Below are 13,194 nucleotides of genomic sequence, written 5' to 3' on the forward strand. Positions count from 1 at the left end.
TGAGCAGAAGAAAGGTCATTCGTCCAAAAGGCATGTTGGTTTTTACATTCACTGGGGTAAGCATCTCTAATGTACTGATTATTCATGTAATCCTTTACATTCGAAATGCTGTTTGTCAGCACATCCACCTGACAGCAAAAGTGGTATTTGGCAATATCAATAGAAAGAGATTGTTAATACATTGAATGCAAAATAATGAAGTGGGTACTTTCCCAAGTGTTATTGACGGATCATTCTGGTCATCTCTACGAAAGTTCATTCTTTGTTTGAACAGGATCAATGAATTCCATAAATTGTAATATAAAGCTTACGTATTATGTCGGACCAATGCGCCCATAAGCTAACTCCGAATTGACTTATAGATTTATATTATTGATGGTCTATTAATGACCGCGTTTTGTTTGTTTGTTTGTTTGTATTGTCGTTGTTACCCTTCTGCTGGCTGATTGCTGCTATAAGGGTAATTTGGCCTTCACGCGATTAGGTTTAATTAAACGCTGCCCGTATTTTGAACTGAATAATATCTACATTGATCTGAAAAAAGAAAATGAATGGTCTCCCATGGTTTGTTGATTTCTGCAACTGCGACTTACCAAAACTATAGACCTACATGGGCAAAGAGAAATAAACGACTTATATAAAGGCAAGTTACAATCCGTCACATACCACAATCATATAGTATACCATGTTATACTGTTCTTAAAAGGACGGTGTTCAGCACACACAAACACACACACACACACACACACACACACACACACACACACGCACACACACACACACACACACACACACACACACAAGCACAGGCACACAAGCTTTATTATATCCAATAGACGTATGCACTCACACACATTAAATATTGTTATACCCAAAAAGTTTCACCCGTAAATAATTTCCTAGAAGAAAGATCTGTGTTTAGGAAGAAGATTCTGCAAGACAAAGAAGTTGTACCCTACGTCCTGAGATTCCAAGAGACGACAGTATATTTGCACCTTCGTCTGCGCAAATTCGTACAAGGCTTCGTACAGTCTAACTACAATAGATTTGTCAAATATCACATGTCCACCGCACTCACATAGAGGAAAACAAATCCTTTATATATCCCCATCAAATCATAATATAAAGCTTACAAGCAGAGTATTTTTTTTTGCAAGAATTTATCCCAATCTGCCATCTCCCCTGATAATAAAAAAAATCATTCAACATAGCATTTCTTCATTTCTTTAAACTTGTTCTTCTTCTATAACACATTCATATTCAAACATTCTCTAACTTGTGCTCAGAATGGAGTGGTCCACTGTGTACAAGTTTAAAGTGTCCTATTGATTGTTGGCAACAAGAGAAGCAAATATGCCGCCCTCTTTGGCTAAGAGAGGGCCAGGTGGTCCAGTCTCTGCCACGTGACCTTTGTCGAGCACAAGAATCTGGTCCGAGTCCATGATGGTTGCCACTCGGTGCTGCAAATATTTGGAAAAAAAAACAACAACAACAAAGGGAATGCAATAGAAAAAATATCACAAAAAAGAGTCTCTACTCGCACGGTGACCTCAGCAAAGCCTTGATTAAGACCAATTCAATTTTCGACCAGTTAGTTACATCTACAACTGTAGATATCAACAGAAAGCAAAACCTGAGAGCTGGTCTGTAGCTTGCTTGTCGGGACATTTTACCACCCTCTATAATTATTAGTTATTATGCTGGCTGTGTCGCTCTTCGATACATGCTAAGTAGTTGGTTCGAGAAAAAGCGGATTTCGCTTGTCGCGTTTGTATAATTCACATATCATCTCGATTACATCGTCACTACATCAATCTTGTGTTTTATGGAAGGCATCTTAAATCAGTAGAATATTGCACGATAACCACGGTAGCGCCTGTAGTTTTAAAGGGGTGGTATATGGTGGTGATGGGAATAGGGCTTTCAACTTTCTGCCAGATACCAAGAAACCACTATCGAAATAGAACATAGCAGACCATGCCATTCAAAGTTTATTCGATGAAAATCGGTTTTGGAATGGCTCAGATATCCAAAAGCAAAGTAAAACAAAAAATTATTTTATTAGGATCGCCTTGTTTTGGATATCCTAGCCATTTCAAAACCAATTTTCATCAAAAAAAAAACCAAACAAACAAACGCTGAAGTCTTCTTGGAATCATAATAACATGTTCTTTCATATTTCCTAACAGGTTTCTCATTATCTCACCCACAAATATTAGAAACCTGAAGCTAGGTTTCAACCAAAATTATACGATCCCTTTAAATTCCAGTCTTCCATCATGGTTCAGAATATCCTACTTTAAAACATTGAACAGTTATTCGTCAGTGCGTATAATGATGTTGAGATAATTTCACAACTGCCGTTGATGGCGAGAACTTACCGCGATTGTGAGAACAGTGCGATCCCTGAAAGCGGTGGCCACGACTTCTTGTAGGATGGCATCCTGGAAGAAACCCAAGATGTAAAGCCTGTTTTACCATTTCTCATCGTCGTTCTGACTATAACACACAAACAAACGCACGTTAGCGCGCTCACCCACACATACTTTCTCTTTCTCTCTGCTTTACAATGAATTATCACGACGCACGAACAAAGACTGAATGACAATGTTAAAGAGCCCTTTATTCTCTGACAGCTAGGTACCCTGAACCTTGATGAGATAATCCCTGAAGCAGCTCTTTCCGAACTAGATGTGCTGCGACAGTAGGTGATGGTGCAGTTGTAGCATATTTACAATAAAAATAGTGATGTGCACACTAAAAATTCTGTAAGCTTTCTGGCGGTATTCGAAATCTGTCTCAATGTAATAGGTATGTTTCTGGCATTCAATTTCACTAGCTTTGAAATCGAAGATTACCGCTGCACTGGGGGTAACTCCTTTTTTGGAGTCGTATTTTGGGTTTGCTGTTGTAGGAGGACTCACCGTCTCATAGTCTATGGACGCTGTTGCCTCGTCCATCACCAGAATTCTTGTCTTCTTTAGAAAGGCCCGAGCGAGGCAGAAAAGCTGACGCTGTCCAACGCTGAAGTTGCCACCGCCCTCCGACACCTCAGCGTCTGTGGATGATAAATAAGACTCTAGAGAGTATGATCTAAAAGCTAAACTAGAAATGTCGCTATGGCGACTGGTATGCCTCCGCCATAATGCATGATTCTCCTAATAGGTCTATAGTACATGTGGTCTATAGTACATGTGGACAATGTGTGATTACATTTCACAAAATTGGTAAAATATTAAAATGACATGTTTGTCACAAATGTATTGAATGTTTACCTTCCTTGACCTATGTTTAATTGGATAAATAGGAGAGCATGTATTTGGGGATTTAAGAACTTTAACTTGACTTTGACCATTTCATAAGTTTATGCACTGAGTAATTTTCAAGGTATGGAGAAAAAGCGCAATTTCTGTATTGAAAAGTAAATTGTTATCATTTTCATCTGGCCTTTGATTTATAAGAGAATCACTGTCAGGCAGAGCATACATAAAGTCAGCATGTACTAAGTTTCAAGATAACTTGAGCCACTTCCGAGATATGGAGAAAGAATTAAGTTCAGCACTTTCACTTGATCTTTGACCTTTTGACCTTTGACCTTCTTGGCAAAAAAAAAAATCCCAGAGAATCTCTATTGGGTTATACATGCATACATCAAGTTAAAAAAAAAAAAAAAGTCCTGCTGGCATTGCATAAATATAAGGAAAATAGTAAAATTTTGAAGTATTGCCCTTGACCTGTGACCCCTGACCTTTGACCCCATGAACCCTAAATTCCCTAGATAACCACTGCCAGTCAGTAGATGCATATATATACTATGTTCCATGAAGATACCTTGAACAATTTCCAAGATACAGAGAAAAAAATGAAATTTTTAACATTTTACTTGACCTTTTGACCTTTGACCTTTTGACCTCATGACCCCAAACTTTAACCAGAGAATCTTAATTGGGTAGTACATGTATACACTAAGTTTCAAGAAAATATCTTCAGGCATTGCATAGATATGGGGGAAATTGTAAAATTTTAAGCATTTGACCTTGACCTTTTGACCTTTGACCTTGAGCATGTGCACCCAAAAGTTGATAGGCACAACTTCACCCCCTAATACACATACATGCCAAGTTTCATTAGGATACCTCAAAAGGTTTTGGTAGTTACCCTGTCCACAAAATTCATTACGGACGGACGGACGGACGGACGGACAACCCGAAAACATAATGCCTCCGGCACCACTTCGTGGCGGAGGCATAAAAACCAAACTATGATACAAAAAGAAAACTATCCTGTTTAATGCACTTACACAACTAATGGATCATTTTCAGTAGACAAAATAAATCGTAAAATCATGTATGATGAAACCTTGCATTGATAAGTAATGGAATGGAAAGACAAAAAGTAATAACGGCATTACTTGTTGTTTGCAATCAGTGCAGTTTTAGGACACAGTTATGTCTGAGATTATCATTTTTGTTTCAATCAATCAGTGTGCGCTGTCAAAATTTGACATCGGTACAAAAAACCCAAACAAACCAAACAAACAAACAAACAAAAACCTGTTGTCCTATCTGTTCTATCAACGCCTAACCGTATCGAATACTAATTAATTGTCAAAGTTTTCGTCCACGATAACATATGCCACTTCATCTTAGGCTGACTACATCTAATAATGAGTAGTTCAAGGTAAGAAAATGTGGACTAAATGAACTGAAATTTGCCCTAGGATTATGTTATTCTTGTTAATCTGTCGATTAAATGTAATGGACACGAAGGCTGTCATTACCGAGCCCGCCCTCTAGTGATAACACCGTCGGTTTCATCTGGGCAATGTTGATAGCCTCCCACAGCTCCATGTCAGACCTCTTCTCCTCCGGGTCGAGGTTAAATCTGAGAGAGAAAACAAAAACAATATGAAATGTTAGTAAAGACAAAGACAAACACCAACACAATAAACAGACAACACCTTTGTGACATCATTCGTTTTACAAAGCACAATTAATCACCTAATAAACCTTGTCAAGGCAAGATGTGTCTTGTTTGGCGAACTTACAAAAAGGACATAACGTACAGCGCATCTCATTCCCTTAGTAGCTGTTCTGGAGTACCTGACCGCTGAGATTCTGGAGCTGGCCGGAAACGCAGTCCGCGATAACAAGAATGTCAGCTCAGTGTATGTCATTACTGATGCGTCTGAATTCATGCTGTGAAGTCATATTTCGTATTTTTTTCTATCTTTTCTTACCTATACTTCCTAACTTTTCTCAATCATAACAGCGCAACATTGCTCGAGGTGGACATTTTCAAAACATCCCACTTGTATTTGGAAAGTGACAGAAAACAAATTCTACTTAATTACTGACGTTTACCTGATTGTTCCGGTGAAAAGTACAGGATCCTGGGGAATGATTGCCAGTCGACTTCTTAGAGATGCCAGAGGTAATTGGCCTATGTCTACTCCATCAATCCGTATCTTGCCTTTGGAGAAAGAGATGACAGAGATAAATTCATGAATGATTTAATTCATTCATTCAAGATGAAAATACGGGGCCATACCACAACACCGACACAAATCCATGGGCTGAATGTCTCTTGGGCTGAATGTCTCTTGGGCTGTAATGATTCGCGGATGTAAAACTCGTTACGTGCACCCGAAAATACATGTCACGTGTAGAACATAACACACACAAAAAAGAACATGCATTGTACAACAAAAATTGAGTCTCATATACATGTATGAATTATCAAAACACATACAGTTAAAAAGTACGAAACTTACAAGAACACCTGCTTATTCAGGTTTACACACATTCCAAACAACATAAGAACTGATCAAGTAAGTAAGCAAATAATTAAGTGATGAAATAAGTGATTGCTCGCATACACAGCTGTCCCACTTGGTCTTTTCCGTGTGACACTGATATCATAAATATATCGAGGCTCGACACTAGTTTGTGTTTGTTTGTTTTTTCTCGGTGTTCCTTTCATGTCACCGAAATTATAAACTTTCTTTCTTTTTTCTTTTTTTTTTGGTGGTGGTGGTGGTGGTGGTACATGGTGGTCAAAAAATGAATTTTGATGGTAAGAAAAAAAAAGATACACTTTGAAGATTAAAAAGTTGAAATGATACATTACAATAATTGTAAATCATGATAATCATTTGAAAACTGGGAGGTAAAGACCTTCAAATACAGCATGTTGTGACTGTAGGAAGTGCGAAAGGAAAACATTACACAATGAAATAATTTGATAAAACATTAAAGTAAAAAACAAAACACATGAAAACAACGTTCATTTTCACAAATTTACTTTATGTACTTTAGCCCTACTAGTATATCAAACACAGCCGCAGCTGACTGCAGAATAATCTGATGGATACAACTGTAAAGAATAATAAATAAATTGACAATTCAACTTGGATCTTTTATTTGACATGATCAACAACTGTCATTTCATCTTGATTGTTATTATTTGACACTATTTACACGATTTAGAAAGATCTCTGACAATACAATTTAATGAAAGAAAATGTGTTTTTTTTTTCAAAAACAAATACTGCAGTGCTCAAATAAGCACTTGTATATGAATATGAGTACTGGATCACGACGTGTGATACAAATACATCACAGTATATTCATCCAACATTTTGAGCATTGCCGAAAAAAAAGTATTGATAGGAACTTAAAGTGAAATTACCTGATAGATTTGTTTCTATCTAAGCAAATCTCAATCGTGTCGACGGTGTGAAGAACTAGAAATTATAAAAGCAATTAATAGACGATCACACTAGGCTCTTTTTTTCTTCACAGACATCTTAAATGGAAAAAAAAATCTTACAAATAATGCATTGTATTGTGTCACTGACCTTTGAACTGATCAATTATGCGGAAGAGGGTCAAGGCCAGAGAAGATTTCCCACTTCCGGTCCGCCCGCAGATGCCGATCTAAAACAAACAGTGAAGTGTCATTACTACATTCATTTGGCTTTGCTTTCCGTATAAATGTAACAACGTTTTGAGTTATTCTAACGTAAGGACCTTCTACTCTATCCATGTTTTGTTTAAAGTGTATAAAAGTGAGTTTAAACTTTGATCACTGTGCTGGTCTGTTTTTGGTATGTTTTCTTGTAAACATTCTTGATATTCCTCGACACATTCACTGAGTAAAATTATACATAACGTTTGCGAAAGTATGTAAACACAGAGTTATTAGAAGTATACAGTAAAGCAGCAAGTAACTTATACGTTTGTAAGACATGTTTGAGATTTGTTTAAACCAAACAATTTGTCAATAAAAAATGCACTAGCTTATGTCAACCACTCAATGACTTGAGAGGCAAAAAATGCACTTACCTTGTCACCAGCGGAAAATTGCGAAGTAACACCGCGAAGTACGGGGTCGAGCTCCTTGGCGTATCTCGCATGGACTCGCTCGTAGTTGATAATGCCTAGCTCCGGCCAGGTGTCTCGGGGTTTGGCAGGGCCTGTGATATCCAGTCATAATACAAAATATCGCCAAGTTATGAATTTTAACAGCCTCGTCTTCATATCATCGATTGACAGTTGAAATTTCTATAATATATTGATTGTTCTTTGATTATATTTGATCCGCTCATTACGATATTCTTGCGATATTATCCGAATAACTTTCAGAGGTGATAATATGCTAGTATTTAGTAAGCTATTTCCCTGTAAGGCGTTGCCAATCAATTTTGAAATCTATCTCCTTTTTTCCCGCTTTATTCGCTATGAATTCAGTTTGACTTTCCGACCTAAGACCAGTATATACCTTTAACTCACTTCGTTTAAGTACAAAACAAGTTCAGCAAAAAATGAAATTCAGTAAAAGTGTGACGAGACTCTAAAATGCGACAAATCCACCTCATGCAATGCTGGACGCGAAGCAAGGAATAATCTTCATACACAGCTCAAGAAGCTAATGCCTCGCCAGAAACGTCAATACTATGCAAAGTGCCGGTATAGATAGATTGCATGTGGATGCAACTCGTCCTGGACTAAACCTGATAGTGTTTTACATCTAATCTGCGTGCATCTCTTGATGCTCATCTGTCTCATTAATTTACATTACCTCAACACAAAAGAATCGCAGTAGTGTCTTGCTATGTGGCAAAAGGAAACAAGTGACAAAAAGGATGTTTTCTACAAAATGAGTAACTGATTGCACTTGTAATTTCCATTGACATCAGGACAACGTTATGATATCTAAACCTATACAAATATCTCTCAGTATTTTGGATGATGCGGCTCAAAACCTGATAACCAAGTAGAGCCTGCCGAAGTCCAATCTTAAGCTCCAAAAACTCAGATTTGGTTAAATTGTCACTAGCTTCCTGTATCGATACTCCAAGGATTACCTACCAAAAGGACTGAGTGTCTATTTCATGCTCCGATCACATTCTCTCACCTTCGTATTTCTCTATGTCTATCTCGGCGTAGTACTTGAGTCTCTCAACGGCATTCATGCCCATTTCAGTGCTCGACATGAACCGGACCACCCAATTTAAACTGGTACCGACCTAACAGCGAGGAGGAAAAAAAGAGACGGAAATGTACAAATAGATACAGATATAGTATACACTGTACATATAATCATAACAAGGGAAAGAGATAGAGAAGGTGTGAGGTAGAGAAACGGAGAGAGAAAATAATCACATATTGAAATACACTTATTGCAATGCTTTTATACACGAATGATGGAATGATTTGCCCTGATTTTATGGAAAGGCAATAATTGTATTACGTAAAAATACAATATGCACACGAGTTTGTCACTCTCATCAGGTTTCGTCTCACCTCCCAGCTCTTTCAATGGTTTACCTTGGGATGTAATGCTGCTACTTTTGAATATACCTTCTTATTTATCTTTGAAGCAAGAAAGGTTCAACTCCCTGATTTATCCATTAAAAACTAAAATACGTGTTCTATTTTATAGTATTTTAGATCAATCACTAAAACATTAAGCATTTTAACAAAGTCTGTAACTCTGTTGTTAGCGGTGTTTATGTATATATTTTCTGTTCATCATCATCGTTAATCTATATCTTCTCATATTCTCGTCTTCCTAATGAGATCATCAGTATCCTCCCTCCACCCCCCCCCCCTCTTTCTCTCTCTCTGATGCTGTAATACTAGTATTCTGGAATCTGACCTCAGTCGAGCATCGGTCAAGCCTTCATCACTTGAATCTCGCCATTCACTTCAATTTCTACAAGTCACTGGCTTGCACAAACAGCTGAGCTATATTACCTTGACCGCGTACACAATAGCAAGTCCCGCCAAACTTGCCCCGGACGCACTCGGGTGCAAAACAGATGCCAAGATACTCGACAGTCCAGCGGCGAACACAACTACAGAACCTATCATATCCTGCCAAACAAAATTGAAATGTTTAGATCATAGAGGTTACCTCCCTGTACGTGCCTTTAATTTTCAAGCTCACTTTTATCCATTTTTTACTATTTGTAATTCTTTATGCAATATTTTGTCCAAAGGCATTGCGGGCTCAAGAAATGCAGGCAATGTTCTGAATGAAATTAAGCAGTCATCTGATTCAACGGGACAATGAAAGCGTGCATATCAGATATCATTAAAAGTAGATTAAAACATTGTTTCCAAAATCCATGTCCCAGAAAATTTAATATAAATATGAAAAATGAACGAAACTAAAACTATTACATATCTTAGGATCCACTGGTGAAGGTCATGTTATGATATAGACTCCAAAAATCTGTGTACTCTCTAAAAAAATCTCACTTTTAAAGGAGTGAATACAAAAAAAAATTTCGAGTGAAATTGTAGTGAATTTCAAGTGAAAATGTTCATTTTCACTCATTTTGGAGTGACCTCAGGGATCACTCGAAGATTTTGGAGTGATCCCTGACGTCACTCTAAAACGAGTGAAAATGAACATTTTCACTCAAAATTCACCCCAATTTCACTCAAATTTCACTCTTTTTTGTATTTACTCCTTTAAGAGTGAAAATTTTCACTCGATTTTTTTTAGAGAGTAACTCTTATCTTTATCTTTTTTTTTTACCCATGTATAGAACAATTCGAATTTGAACTTGATTATTTCAAAGTTAGTTAATATCATCAACGCAAAGTATTCACATGATGTCATTCACTTATGATGCAAAATGGTTAGCAAGGAACTAGAAACTGACAGAAATACTTATACTGGGTTTACGTCTTTCATCAACGATCGCTTTGTAAGTAAATGCATTTCAACCACAGTACAAATGATTGTGTGAATGATCTCGCGCCTACCTTTATATATATATATATATATATATATATATACTACTTCCAATCGCGAACTTTATAGAGTTAATATTTAGAGCAATTAACATGATACTGATATATGCAGAAAACAGGGAAAATTCAGAGAAAGTAATACATGATAAAGTAGCGATATGAAAAGTCATCATTGCATTAATCTTGATTGATATGGACAGAATTAAATTTGAAATTTATCATCTCTTCCTTCATAACATCATGCATAATTTTCTATGCACCATCTACAAGTCAACTACAATTGAAACATTGCATATTCAAGGTATTGTTTACCACTGGAAGCAGTGAAAAATGTTCGAGTTATCACATTTGATGCATATGTGTAGGTCAGTTATATATATCACAAAACGTCCTACCATATAAAAATTTTGCAATAAAACCTAAAATATAAGGAGATATCACTATATTTTTCAATAAGAAACCATAACAGTTACTGTAGACAGTTTATTTAAAAAACCCACAATTTATTATAACTATTGTTAACATTTTGTAAATCTAAAGATAGTTAACATTTATTGTACTGATTAACATTTTTACATTGGATGTTTCTATTCCTAACTCACATTTCATAACTATTTTGAAGCACTAAAGCTTGGTTTTTGTTTTATCTGCAAATGGTAAATAATGCCTTTAATCAGCTGCATACGACTTGTCCACTTTCCATTTTCAACATTATTAAATAGATATCATGCACATTTGTTTGCAAGATATTGTTATCGTACAATACTTTGAAATAGTTGGAATGTAAATAATATTGTTTTGTGCATTAAAATATGTATACTATATCATATATATTATGAAAATTAAATTAAAATAACGACTTACCAAACGAATACCGAGCCACCTGAAGCTTGTCTGGAGATACATGAATGTGACGTTGCCAACTTCAATCTTCCTTATGATTGTGTCCATAAATTGTTTGTTTAAGCTTTAACATAAACACAATTTAAAAACATGATAAACAGCATCGACTTTTTCATTGCAATTTATCTACGGAATGTATTTACGATAAGAATTTGATGTTCATGTTATAATGCCTAACTAAAGTTTCTGTGGAATTTCCTTTTATAAGGAAGATTTTGGCATCATGTCATGTTTTGATGATTATGACATTACTCATCTTGCCAGAGTCATCGTATTTTCAATGGTGCTGATATATGTTGTGTCTATAGGCAGTTAACCGAAAGAATGAAAATCGATTACATACATGTAATTGAAGCCTGTATTAGCACGATGATATTACAATTGTGTATAACAATGTTTCGGTAAGACTATGTTCCCCCTGCATGTAATTCCATTGGAGCGGCAAAAACCACTATTTGCCCTAAGTAGCTAGCATTGAATTTTTTTCTTTCTTAATCATCTCGACTATACGGATAAGCGCACACAGTAGTGGAAATGTAATTGTCGAAATAGAGAAAAATGCCGTTAACGAATTTATGTCTGTTTTAATTTATTCTTCTGAAATTCGAGCCCTTTTGCCACGATTTTCATCCTTCTTACCTGTAAGCGCGGATGGTTGGTAGACCGCCAAGAGATTCGGAGAAGAAAGCAAAGATCGGAGATCTGGTGATACTCTGGAGGCGATTTAGCTCCCTAGAGACAAGGAAAACATCCAACAGTAATCGCCAGCGAATAAATTTCATTTGGGTTATTCAAGATTTGAGTCAAAGTCAAATTTTCACTGACAGATAACCTCAGAAATTGACCAACTAAAATCAAAAGAGAATAATCTCCTTTACTCTAAGCTCGCAGAAAATAGCGACACAGAGAAGATTGATGCGAATTAAGTTTCTGGGTTAGTGCAAGTGATATGAAACTTAGTCAAGTGATAGACGGGAAGAGCATTACCGGCAGTATTGATCATTCATGATTTGCAAGCATGATTCAGCTCTTGATAGAATTATGATGTATCTTTTTTACCCTGTTTTGCCAACAGCGTTTTAATCTAATAATGAAGCTAATCTTGATCGGAAAGTGTGAAGTACTTCTCTCTACTGCATGGCTTATCTTTATCTTTATGCTCGATGTTTGTGGCAAAAGTACTTTTAAATCCGTTAGTTTCTTTCAAAGGTAAAGCGGTTCCAGCGTAACAGATAATGTTTGAAGTCTACAAAACAAGGATTGATATCCGTACCTGGATGTCTGGAGGTAGATCTTCATGACGAAGACGTAAACGAGCACGATGGGTACGACGGCGATGACGAAGTACCAGGAGATGATGACGTTGATGACGATGCCTGCCACCATGGCAAGCAACCATTTTAAGAGAGGAAGAATGTTTTGGCTCAGCTCCTAACGAGATGAAAATGTATTCCAGGAACTCAGTTAGCTGGTGCGTATCACAATTTTTTTACATATTTTTACATATTTTGTTACATACATATGTTTTACATATTTGCAATATTCTATGTATGTCATGTACATTTAATTTTGTTATATTTGATGGAATTTTTCATCGAGAAATATGAAAATAAATTGAAATTGAAATTGAAATTGAAATTGAAATTTGCTGATATTCCATATACTCTTATCATAGTAAGAACATTGTGACCTGTTATTACTGAATAATATAGAGTAAAACAAAGCACTATCCCACTTTTGTTGAAATCGTACAGGTTGAAGTTATGAATCACACGTGTTCATTTTTTTTTTGTGCCAAATAATGCGGTAAGAGTAATGATAATAATAGTTTCAACAATTGTTTTACATATAATGACGATACACAACAATAATAATGACAATGATAATATCATCATCACTGTTATGTTTGTACTTTATAATAATTGTATTATACAATATATATATATATATATATATATATATATATTATCATTGTTATGTTTATATTTTGTCAGAATTGTATCATACAATATGATAACATTAT

General features: G+C 36.0%; 1 protein-coding gene across 1 annotated transcript in view; it reads right to left on the reverse strand.

The window, feature by feature from the left end:
- Positions 1–1,322: 1,322 nt before the first annotated feature.
- Positions 1,323–13,194, reverse strand: part of LOC139717622 (ATP-binding cassette sub-family C member 9-like) — a 31,278-nt gene continuing 19,406 nt past the window's right edge. Inside the window, exons 20-31 of the mRNA XM_071629128.1 lie at positions 12,445–12,602; positions 11,811–11,903; positions 11,133–11,235; positions 9,261–9,380; positions 8,419–8,530; positions 7,347–7,477; positions 6,860–6,938; positions 5,364–5,472; positions 4,781–4,884; positions 2,925–3,058; positions 2,382–2,444; positions 1,323–1,460 (exon numbers count right to left, since the gene is read on the reverse strand). Coding sequence (XP_071485229.1) covers positions 1,323–1,460; positions 2,382–2,444; positions 2,925–3,058; positions 4,781–4,884; positions 5,364–5,472; positions 6,860–6,938; positions 7,347–7,477; positions 8,419–8,530; positions 9,261–9,380; positions 11,133–11,235; positions 11,811–11,903; positions 12,445–12,602 — 1,344 coding nt within the window. The remainder of the gene's footprint in view (positions 1,461–2,381; positions 2,445–2,924; positions 3,059–4,780; positions 4,885–5,363; positions 5,473–6,859; positions 6,939–7,346; positions 7,478–8,418; positions 8,531–9,260; positions 9,381–11,132; positions 11,236–11,810; positions 11,904–12,444; positions 12,603–13,194) is intronic.

This window comes from Diadema antillarum, unplaced genomic scaffold, assembly GCF_040938485.1.
Source record: "Diadema antillarum isolate AM-2024a unplaced genomic scaffold, OU_Dant_1.0 scf00000078, whole genome shotgun sequence".
NCBI lineage: Eukaryota > Metazoa > Echinodermata > Echinoidea > Diadematoida > Diadematidae > Diadema > Diadema antillarum.